Raw genomic sequence first — 12207 nt, forward strand, 5'->3', positions numbered from 1 at the left:
ATTTTCTTCGGAGATAAGACACTGCTTCTGTGGGTTGAAGGGTCAGAGTCTGTTGAACCTTACCCAACACCTGACCCAACATCACAGCTGGGTGTCAGATGCGGTCTGTTGTACTGTGACTACACCAGAAGTCTCAAACTAGTACTGACTAGTACTTGAACAAAACTACAGCATTAGCATCATTATTGGCTTTATGGGAAGTCTTCGCCGAGGCATTTGGGAGAGAGAGGAAGAGAGGGAATGAGGTCAGGATGAGATGAATTAATGAATAAATGAGCAGCTATGAACAATCATTTTAGTCATTTCAGAAAAGTATCGATGATTATGTGGTGATCAATGCTGATAATGTGGCGTCATTTCAAATAAATCAACGTTTAAGCTGTAATGAGTCAGAGACGTCAGCTGGGTCTGTGTGAGTGTCTGTGTCTACGCTTGATTGCAAGAGAGAGTGAGTGTGTATGTGTGTGTGTGTGTGTGTGTGTGTGTGTGTGTGTGTGTGAGAGACTGCACACTGTGATATTGCCCTTATCTTAAAAACTGCCTTTACCTTTCCCTCAAATTCTGGGACTATAATATAGAAGCTACCTCATTCGGTTCTAGTAATCAAGTATAAAAGCATAAAATGTATTATATTGTTACAAATGACAAAATCAAATGTTAAGTCAAAAATATGAGTCAATACATCTGAATATATTAGTGACTAATAATAGTAATAAATATTCCCTCTTAGCTCATGAAATTGGAACAATGGGCTCTGAGGAGATGCAATTCAGCATGATATTTAATATATAATTGAAGTAAATACTCTTTATTTGGACAAACAGTTTAATACTAACATATCTCTGTGCAATATTCATGATTTAAAATGAAGAACTAATGAGTTTTAATTTGGAAGACCTGCTCAATGGCCAGGACATAGTGTTTGGATTAACCATCCTCTATTATCTCATGTGTTTCTCCAGTTACGGACGAGTATACGCTGCCGACCCCTACAACCACACACTCACTCCAGCAGCCACATACAGCGTTGGTGCCATGGTAAGCGTGTCAATGCCTCGCACAGATCTATTTCCTCCATCACAACTCCTCCTCATATCATGCATCATCTTGATTCTCATTTTCAAAATGTCCAAAATCTATATAGATAATAATATTAAGCATTAAAAATAACTTTATATGATCACAGTCATATAGCCCAATCAAAGGCCTCGGAAACCAACTAAGTTTCAGAACAAAATGAATGTCGTCCCTAAATTCAGTACTATCTGAGGCTTTGCTTTGTTATTAAAGACAATGTAGATGCAACAAATGTGCAATCAAGTGGGAGAAACAAGTTGCCCATAGAGACCTTGGAAGGATTCAATCAACCTGCCAGTTGGACACGTCTCGAAAATCATCATGGTAGCTTGAATCCATGCTCTCATTGTTTTATTTTAGTTACTATCCCAGCTCATGACCACAGGTAAGGTTTGGATTGGGTGGTTAACTAAAACCAGTGTGGTATATCACCTGTTTTGCATCTTACATTCATGAAAATAGCTAAACTCCGCCACTTACAATTGTGCTGGACATTGTAGTCTGATGAAGCCAAAACAACATTGTCTTCAAATCCAACTGCCTTACAAGTTAAGAAATGGACCACTGTTCTTTGACCAGGACGGAATACACATTGTTCCCAATAAAACTGAGACGTGACAACTGGCCAGAGCCTCTTTTCTGTAACCAAGGCACAAGCTTTCACCAGAAAGGCGTCATATCTGGACCCGCCTGTTCTAATTCTAACTAAGCCCTTTGACTTTCCAATAACAAATGTCCTCTGGCCCCTTGGCCTGCGCCCAAAAGGTCAATTTGGATACTTTATCCTTTGGCGTGGTACTAGCATTTAATCAAAATCAAAACAAGTTAGAAACAAATGCCAGTTTTTGATTTTCTTATTGAACCTAAATCCTCCCAAATAAACTTCACATTTGCAATCAAGTATAAACATGTTAACTGAAAAATAGTCACTGACCTTCACCTCCTGCAGGCACTTAAAAAGGGATTTGAGTTTATAAATGTCACCTTTTAGGTAAATCATTCAAACTATGAGTGTGAAATTTGAAAAGCATTGAAAAGTATTCACCTCAGAATGCCAATAGAATCCCCTTTAACAAAAATGGAACTGTTAAATGTTACCTGTGTGCTCTGCCTTTATTTAAAAACAGATATGCATTTAAGAAAAAAACATTTTAAAGTGGTTTGAGTCGACTATTGAAGCATTGAAGACACTGTTTGACCAATTGTGACATTTGGTACATTATCTATGTGCACTCATTATTAACTAATATCTTGTCCATCTTAATATATAGCTACATGCCATGTGTTCACTGAAAGAGGTTTTGGTTGTTGCGGTCCTTCCTTCATGCTGAAAGTGAAAAAGAAAAAAGAAAACCCTTCCTAGAGTGACTCCAATATGAAAGATCGGGGAAAACATGCAAAGTGCAAAAATGCATACAGTCAAACCTGATATGATGCTGCAGCAGTCTGAGTTCGCCAAGTCAATCATTATTTTCATTATCATTGTCAAAACAATGACAAAACCGAAAAAATGATTATTATTAAATAACACTTTTCTTTATCGGACCCCCTTTTAGCAATATTTAGTAGGTGACAGTAATTGTAACTGCAACTTAACACTGTACAGAGACGAAAAGAGGCCATGTTATCCGCAATGAAACTCATTTTCACAGAAACAAGGCAATACACCGTACATGCTGGTAATATGCTCACTGAAAAAAGAAATCTACTCACCGCTATGCCAATGGAGTGGTGGGTGAAGTGTTTGAGTCCACAAAACCCTTTAGGAGTCTCAGGGGTAAACAGCGTTGCAGTCAAATCCAATACAATTGAAGTAACTGGTGACTACTGCTTCAGACATAATAAAAAAACATAACAAGCCTCCATACTGCTCTTGTAGTGTCATCCAAGTTTCCAAAAACCCCGACATTCAAATTATGACTCAAAAAGGTGTTGTTTCTCTTTACGTTTGAGGAGGGAGTAACCAGTTACTTCAAAAATCAGTGAAGGAGCTGCAGGTGAGATGGTGAGCTGTCCCTGGCTGCGTTTCACCCGAGTCATCAGAGAAATGGTGCACACCTGGAGGGCCCCTCAATGGGCCTACCAGGACGGTCCAGATGGTTGGTGTAGAAGTCCCGGGGGAGGGTGGCATACACGTTGAGCTGCTGAGAGATCCTGGAGCATTCCTCAGGACTGTAACCCTCCCAGTCCACCAGGTATTGAAACCCTCTGCCGCGCCGCCGGACCACCCAAGCCAAGTGGGAACTCCAGGAAGAGAAACAGCATAGAGCTGCTTCCAGGTCCTAGACCTAGGTGACCTAGAACCAAGGGTGAGTTAGGAGCAGGAATGACTAGAAATTGGATGGACTCTTGGTGGTTGCCAGAAGTGAGCAGGTTGATAGGGGTGGTTTGTTGGGTGATTCTAGCCAGGTGTCTGCCATCTAAGGCATTCACATCTATGGGTTCAGGAAGAGGAGTGAGAGGGATGTTGCTCTGAGAAACTAGATTAGAGTCAATGAAGTTCTCATCCGCGCCAGAATCCACCAGGGCCTGGAGGGAGAGAAAGAGAGAGAATTAAAACTAATCTTAGCATCTACCAGAGTTCGGGGTGAGGTTAGGTTGATGGAGGAGTTGGTCTGGCTCAACAGGGTCCCTCCTCTGCCTGATGAGCCTAATCTTTTGGTCGCTTAGGACACTGGACCAGGGTGTGGCCAGGCTGACCGCAGTACAGGCAGCATCTCTCTCTGAATCTCTGCTGCCGCTCTGCTGTAGAGAGCCTGGTTCTCCCCAGCTGCATGGGCATCTTCAGTGGGTTCAGCAGAGGTTGAGTGAGGAATGCGTCAGGTGACAGTAAACAGGGTGAGGTTCTAGTGTGCGAGGCTGGGGTTTGCAGGCGACCTGCTCTCTCTCTCTTTCTCACTCGAATGCGATTATCCAAACGGATGTCTAAAGAAATAATCCATCTAAGGATTCTGTGTAATTTTTTACAGCTAATTCATCTTTAATATTATCGGTGAGACCCTGAGCGAATACATTCTGTAGAGCGAGCGAATCCCAGGCACTCTCTGTGGCCAGGATGCAGAACTCGACAGTGTACTTGGCAAAGGAGCGTGTACCCTGTCGGAGCAAAAGCAAGTGACTGACTGCCTCCTTGCCCCTAACAGGGTAGTCAAAGACTTTCTTCATCTCCGCTTGAAATGACAAATGTGTTGTCTCAATAAATTCCCCTGCGCCGTGATGGTGTGGTGCAGTGCATCTGACTCTGCAGGATCCATAGCTGGCCAGTTCGTTCTGTTACGGACCCCAGCGCAGAGATAGCTACACAAGGAGATGGTCCGAGTGGAAGGTTAAACCAGATTTTATTGTCTCTCAGTAAGGTGGCACGAAGTGGTGGTAAGGTAGTGGAGAGCAACGTGTTCGTCCACTGAAGCCAGTCCACGGGGAGGGAAGGCAGGCGAACCGGAGATCCTGTAGACACGAGGGAAACAACTGCAACCGTAGTGACGAAACACAGGAAAATAACTCTAATCACACTGTTTGGAGCAGCCAAGAATGAGTACTACCACTATGGTATTGAGGACGAACTGGTGATGGGAACACGGAGGGAGCACGACCAGGGTAGATATCCCTGCAGTAATCAGTGGATGAGCTGCAGGAGAGGTGGTGAGCTGTCCCTGGCCGTGCTTCACCCGAGTCATCACAGAGATGGTGCACACCTGCAGAGGGAAGGGGGAAAAGCACTGGGGGGCACAGAGGAGCTGTGACAATTGTATTGGATTTGGCTGCAATGCTGTTTACCCCTAAGACTCCAAAAGTGTTTTATGGATAATGAGTGAATTTTCATTCTTCGCATAACTATCCCTTTAAGCTGACAATAAAAATATAGTCCATGTATAAGTTTTTCCAAAAGCCTTTTCCTACTTTCATTTTATTTCATTACATTTCTTACATTAGAAACAATTAATTAATTGCTATTTTCTTTAACTGTTCTCCAAATTCTTCACACATTCTCACTTCACCCCCCCTGCCTCCCCCTCACCCCAATCTCTTCTTCAGTCACCATGCATGCTTTTCTGCAGCGTTGACATCTCCTCACTTAAACTTAATTGAATTTGCCTGTGCTGCTAACAGCAGTCCAAATGCCACATTAATCCCGCCTGTAAAAGGTGATGAATGTCTTCATGCCTTGGCAGCCCAGTCCATGTTAGTTATTATATTTCTAATTTGGTGGATACCACCTCACCCTGCACTCCCTGGTAATGAAATAATTAGTCATTTTGATAATTAAATCCCTTGTGGTGCTGCAGCCGCAGGCAAGAGGCAAGGGAAGAAGGAAGCGAGTGGGAAAGCAGGGTGGAAGGGATGGAAAGATAGTTGAAACTTGTTAGTAAATCACATAAAACACAATCCGGACTGAACAGAAATCTGTCAGCGCAGCCACCGTGTGGTTAGTCAACAAATTGTTGCATCAAAGATGTAAAGTGCTAGTGAAATATTAATGCAAAACACGGATAAATCTTGTCGAAGTTGCCACATAAATTGAGTGGGCAATGTCATTGTCCTACACTGGTCCAACATTTAAACTGCCTGTGAATCCTTCCTCTGCACAACCAGTTCCATATCGTTTCTCCACAGTAAACCTCTGATACCCCTCGTAAAGCTTCAGCCAAATAAGGGTTATCAGAGGAGAAGTAAGGTGAAATTACAGTATTTTAAAGTACAAGCCAAGGTAGTAAAGTCAGAGCTGGTGAAAAGAACCCAAGGGTTATATAACATGAAAAAGGTATTAGCTGTTTGATTACATAACCAAGCTGAAGACTTGTGTTTTATGTTACTGTTACATAAGTGTTAGAGTGACACATAACTATAAGACATTCTAACCATAGAAAAACACATTTCAAACAGAATCTTAATTAATGTGAAAGCAAGTAGTTATTACATTTTTAAAAAATGTTGGCACTTGAAATGGCTCATGTTGCAGTAAAGTTTATACGCTGTTACAACTGATATGTCAACATTATAAACACAGATGAAAGACGTGTTTTTAAAGTTTTGTCTTTGTTTTTCAAAGTCACATACTCAAGTAGTTGTCACGGATGAAATTATGAAATTGAATTAAATGTTACCCTCCACCTTCCCACCTTATTTACTGACTTGGATCTATGAAATATGTAGATACGGCCCCGCCCCTGCTCCCCATCTTCCCACCCTCACAGTGGTTATTTTTTAGCAGCTGGCATTTGTTTAGTGCAGTGTTATTAATACTGATATGTTTGTTTAACTAAAAAAAAAAAGTGTTTTACATAAAAAAGGCACAAGGGGGACATGTTAACACAAAAACCCGATTTTCACTAAAGGGGGACTTATATACTTGTGCTGATAGTTATTAAACTTTATATTCGAAGGATAAACATTCGGAGCTATGTCAAGCCAGGACGCAAAGTTGGCTTTATCAATTTACATCCCTCCCCGGATCTGTCTTCATGTCCTCAGTGAAATAGAAATAAAGACAACACATGAATGAGGGAAATGTGGATACAGTTGAAGGAAATGAGGTGTGACGTCTGTTCTTTTCTGCACTGGTCTTACAAGGAGCCAGTAATTAACCTTTCCTGCAAGTATTAAACACGTCCCCACATCTTTCTCTTACCTGACACAGCTTTTAGTTGTCCTTGAATCCAACAGTAAACCTATGCACTGCGTAGACACTCATATGCTTAAGCAGAACTTTTATCTATAGACTACATTACCTTGTAGCTGCTACAGTAGCTTTCCCAGCTGGTTGATGGCACTTTCACCTGAATTTCACCTACATAATGACCCCCAAAAGTCCAAACACCATCACTGAATATCTGTTTCCACTGATCTTACAATCCTTAGATTCATTATCAACCACCACTGGTACACACAGAAACTACAAATGTATCATGTCCCTAACAAAAGAAAAACTGGGTTCGAAATGAAGTTTTGTGTGTTTATAGCTGCACCTGCGTTGTCATCATCTTAATCCCTGGCCTTTGGCTGAGTTGCTTTTCACTGCCTGTCTTTGAATCACCATCCAGCACTCCAACTAAAGTTGACTGCAGTCTTTCTTTTGATGAAGACTGCAACTCCAAGCCTAGACCACTCACAGGCTGCATTGTTATTCCCATGAATTCCATGAATGTTCCATAAGGACGCCTGTGCAGGTCTCTGAAATATTAGCTGACTAAAGGGTTATTTTCTAGATTAATAACATTGATGAAATACAATTACTCAAAAAAAAAAAGACTAAACACGTATCACTGAGAATGTTTGAGAGCTCAATTCCCTCTCTGAAAAGTTTGAGAAACACAAGGTCGGGGGTTTCACCAAAAACACCCAAAGATGGAACTTTTATTAATATTGTCTTTCATCTGTAAATTCCGCAAAAACAAAGAATATATCATAAAATATCTAAAATGAATTTTGCTAAAAGCTGAAACTGCCTCATAATCTCCCTAATCTTCATACAATGAAAACCAGCATGATCCATCCTGAAGATTTAGCGCTCCCTTCTTAACACTGCTTCAAATCACCTTTTGACTTGATTTCTTTGATTCATCTTTTCCTCCACTATTTCATAGTTGTATTGACTGGATTTCTTTCACATAGCTGTTGGCATGTACCCCTGGCATGAAGCGTCTCGCTGTGCTTGCTGCATGACGGTTGCACCGGTCATGGGTCTTTTCATCTCCCATGGGTTTGCACTGGAATAACGGTAATGTAATGTTGAAACTCTAGTAGTAGTTTGTGCTGGACTAAGGGGGGCTAATGAGGGCTTGTGTGTGTGTGTGTGTGTGTGTGTGTGTGTGTGTGTGTGTGTGTGTGTGTGTGTGTGTCTGCACTTGTTTACATGCCTTTGTCTTTATTTGTGTGTGTTTTTTGATTTTGTTTCGGTGTGTATGCCTCTGTTTGTGTATATGTGTGTGTGTGTGTGTGTGTGTCGTTGCATTTGTCCGTGCCTGTATGTGTGTGTTTCAGAACGCATTCACCCCACTGACAGATGCCAAAACTCGGAGTCATGCTGACGACGTGGGGCTGGTGCTGTCCTCTCTCCAGGCCAGTATATACCGGGGAGGCTACAGTCGCTTCGCACCCTATTAGCACCACCTCCAACCTCTAATCAACCTTCCAACAGGACAGAAAGAAAGTGTGTGTGTGTCTGAGTGTGTGAGCGAATGAGAGACAGAGAGAGAAGGAGTTAGTTGAAAGATGTTACTGAGACCCGGGTATTGCAATACATGCAGTTTGTGCATAATTTCCGCATCTCCTGAGAGAGAAGTACAAAAAAAGAATACGAATAAAATGACAGCTGATATTTTTCATCTTATACCTCAGATATTTTGTGCTGTGTATTTTGATATTGTGGGTTTTTAATTTCTAAAGATTTGAACATAGATTATCAGCTGTAGAGTTTTTTTCCCCTGGTACTAAGAGAGAGCTGCTATAGTAACGATTAGGACCCAGTGGGAATTTATCAAATTCAAATTGTCAGGGCTTGTACAGAACTCCAACCCTGTAGGATTCGTCATAGTCACACGTTGAGATTTTTATGTTTCCTAAGAGTGTTTAAGTGACTATGCTAGTCAAGTGTTGTTGTTTTACTTCTCTCAGCTTCCTTTGGCAGTTCCTCTGTCAGTTCTAAATGATAGTTTTTTCTTACCTTGGTTTGGGAGAAGGTAAAGAAGAGTTGGACGCATGAACGCATAAAGAGCTCTTCTCTGAGCTTTTGAGGACAGAATGGGAAAGTTAGAGAAGCTGAGAGCAGCAATGGTTGATCATTTTTGAAATCATGACTATATATCTTGTTATCTTGAAACTGCCACATGCTAATAATTTATTTTGTCATATCTGCAAGAACTACATTTTTGTCTGCATGGTCACGTAAATTGCTTTAATTGAGGACTGATGCCACTCAGTAACAACATGAGGTGTTTTTCTTTGTACCATGAAATGTGACATTTGCATTAAATTTGAATTATAAGACACTAAGTCAGAATTATAAAATGAGGTCTCCCGTTCTTATTTCCTTTGGTGAATGTTTTTGTTACGACAAGAGTATTTGTCAAGATTTTCCCCTTGTTATTAAGACAAAAATGCCAAATATGTGGTCTCTCCTGAAGCATTTCTGCTTTTTTGTAAGTTATCCTGAGATAATGGGGTAATTGAGTCATGATTGCTCAAAATAAAATAACCATAACCATAATCAGAGCTGCTCTCAGGCTGTTCAGTCTTCCATCAGGGAGAGAATGCTTTGAGTCATGTTGTAAGTGTGTTGACTTAATAATGAGGTTTTATCACTTCAAGCCAAAGGTTGTAGTGGACATATCTAGCGTGTGTATGTGTATAGTCAAGATTCCACATAGATATGAATTATGAGATAAGTACAAAAAAAAAAAAAAAAGATTGTCATGGCAACTGAACTGTTCAACCATTTAATGCTTACTCCACTGCTGAGATATGAAAAAGAATTAGGGCCAAGTTAATATGAAAACATGCTACTTGTGAAACACAGATGTCTGAGTTGTGACTTAGAATTTGAAGGTTTAATGTTTTGTGGCGCTCATCCTCTTCCGTACTGAGCAGTGTTGGCCATCCAGATGTAGATGTTTTTTTATATAAACTTCCAATATATTCATTGGGATAACTGTTGGTTTTTATATTACAGGAGAGATTTAAAAAATATATATAGCAGTGGCCAAAACCACTGTGTCTATTTTATCATTTTGTCAAATTTGTTCTGCCTTTGTTTTTGTTGTTTATTTGTTTCATAATTACAATTTCTGGGGGGTAAAGTATAATAATCCAACAATGTATTATATTTGAACTGTGCAGTGAAGATGTTCTCTTATATGAAATACACAATGGTATAATGTTTTAGATTTAGATGAATAGATCAGTTGTTAGGGCAAGCGATCTCATTTTCTATCAAATCATACCCTGATTTTTATTAACTCTTTTCAAATAATCGTGTAGATACTCTCATTCATCTATTCTTTTTTTTTTGTCCACTGTACCATTTTGCACATTGTAATTTTCACATGAAACACATATCAGTGCTGTAGTTGTACTTTTTCTTAACTTTTTTTTTTTTATCGGTTCTGCAGTTTCTGATTTCATTTGCACTCATGTTGATATTAATGTGACATCCTCTCTGTTATTTTCTACAACTCAGACTTTACTCTTTGAAAATTACTGTTTGAATATTACAAAAGTAAAAAAATATGGGACATTAATGATTTGTGGACAGGCTAATCTATGATGTAAATAAAAGTTAATGAAATAAATCTGTAGTGTATTTGAAAAGCACTACATTGGCAATAGGACCTAGGCTATGGCTGCACTGCAAGCGAGCCCATAAGCCATTTCCTCTGCCACATTCTGTTTACAACTATTCCCAATTATTGGTGTTGTTACATATCTCTCTTTTGTATTTATGACAAATTAGATAGGAAAACTCTCAGATGCATCACATTATAAAAAAGGCAACGGTGAGAGCCTCTGTGCCTTTTGGCTCTGCTGGTTCAAACCCTTGTCTGTGTACTGTGTGTGAGGACGATCAGTCTGAAACTAAGAGACTCTTAGTCCTCACCATGCTGAATGTCTGACTACGCAACTACTTTATCCAAGCTCTGCTTCCAGTAGGTGTTGTGGTTCAAAACAAAGCTTCCGACTTCCTATTCACTGTATGCGCATGTACTATGGTTCTTCCACTAATCAATAACCATCAATAAAGTTTTGTTTTCTCAAAAAGTTTTCATCTCTTTGCTATTTGTTCAGCGTCCGAGTGAAACTATTCTCAAAGGAAGATGGCCATGTGACCCAGGATACATTGAGTTTGACGGACGTTGGTTTGTTTCACTGCGACTGGTTACAACACCTCATTTAATCTAGAATTCAAACCCAGGTCAAACCCACGATGTGTCCTGGCTGAGTGTCATTTTCTCTGTGCCTTGTTTAATATAATACTATTCTATTCTTTTCCTATTTATTTTTTCAATGACCAAACCCAGGATTACTGTCTGTTGTCAGCTTAGCCTATTGGTTTTTCTTTTTTAAAAGAAAACAAAAAGGGACGGTCTTATTTGTTGAGGATTTTCTGTGTTCGGTGCAAGACGCTGTCAAAATAAGCTGTGTCTTCCTGGAGCATGTCACTCAGTGTTACCTATTGATGTTTCATATTGTTTTAGGACAATGGCGCTCAACAGAGGACAGAGGAACAGGCGAAACACACATCGAGCTGTAATACACATCTAGTTCTTATTAAAGATGTGGTGGTGACATCAGAAGGACATCCACATCTACTACAAGTTAGTGTTGAGGAGAGGATGTCCTCTGTTTTATTGCTGGGAATTTATCTGGGGAATTTGGTTTTGTTTACACTGTGGAGGTTGAGGTTATACATGATGAAGTTCATTTTCTGAGGTCACATATGAAAAGCTCTCTTCATTGTGGATTTTTATTTGTCAAGAAATCTAATTTGTCAAATTATTTTTGTTGAAATACACTGATTTTGTTTTGTTTGCACGTCAGTTTTGGTATCTATGTTACTGTTTACACTTTTTTAGAGGTAGTAGTGAGGCACTTTTAAATGTATTTAATGAATAAACAGACATACAGTCTGCTGTTCTCAACCTGCAGTCCATCATCAGACAAAATGAGGCGGGGAAACCAGCCATTATTCATCATTTCACCACGCTGGAAGGAAGGTACTGTGGGACTGTGTGAAATATGCACGTCATCCCTGCTTTCTAATTGAAGCAAAGAGAATGAGTCTCTCCAACTCAATTTGATTAGTGTAATTAGAAAAAAAATGTAGCCAGAAGCTTCTGCAGAAAGATAAGCAATATAAATGTTTAAAATTGATGAAAGGTTCACATTGCAGAAGGTAATTATGTCTTACTCGCATAGAAACAGGTGATCAATTATTAATGCATAGTGGGTCACATGTGGTGGAGATATAATTCAAACTGCTTATTAAGTCTGTAATTCACAGGAAAAATGTCGAGTTTTTCTATGATACGAGACAGACACTTCAGTAGCGTGTGTGTGTGTGTGTGTGTGTGTGTAATCATGAACTTGACGTAGCCTGTTATTACTTCTGCACTGTAGCACTCAATTACTTAACTG

General features: G+C 39.9%; 1 protein-coding gene across 11 annotated transcripts in view; it reads left to right on the top strand.

The window, feature by feature from the left end:
• rbfox1 (RNA binding fox-1 homolog 1) overlaps positions 1–10830 on the top strand; it is a 161873-nt gene extending 151043 nt beyond the window's left edge. For 7 of the 11 annotated variants that reach the window (XM_069525137.1, XM_069525135.1, XM_069525142.1 and 4 more), the window contains 2 exons: positions 963–1038; positions 8059–10830. In XM_069525137.1, coding sequence (XP_069381238.1) covers positions 963–1038; positions 8059–8181 — 199 coding nt within the window. In that variant the 3' untranslated portion in view covers positions 8182–10830. Of the gene's footprint in view, positions 1–962; positions 1039–7689; positions 7796–8058 lie in introns of all 11 variants that reach the window. The other 4 variants (XR_011241089.1, XR_011241088.1, XM_069525140.1 and 1 more) reach the window with 2 other exon arrangements.
• The last annotated feature ends 1377 nt before the right edge of the window (positions 10831–12207 follow it).

Source organism: Paralichthys olivaceus, chromosome 5 (genome assembly GCF_024713975.1).
Source record: "Paralichthys olivaceus isolate ysfri-2021 chromosome 5, ASM2471397v2, whole genome shotgun sequence".
In the NCBI taxonomy this organism is placed as follows: Eukaryota; Metazoa; Chordata; class Actinopteri; order Pleuronectiformes; family Paralichthyidae; genus Paralichthys; species Paralichthys olivaceus.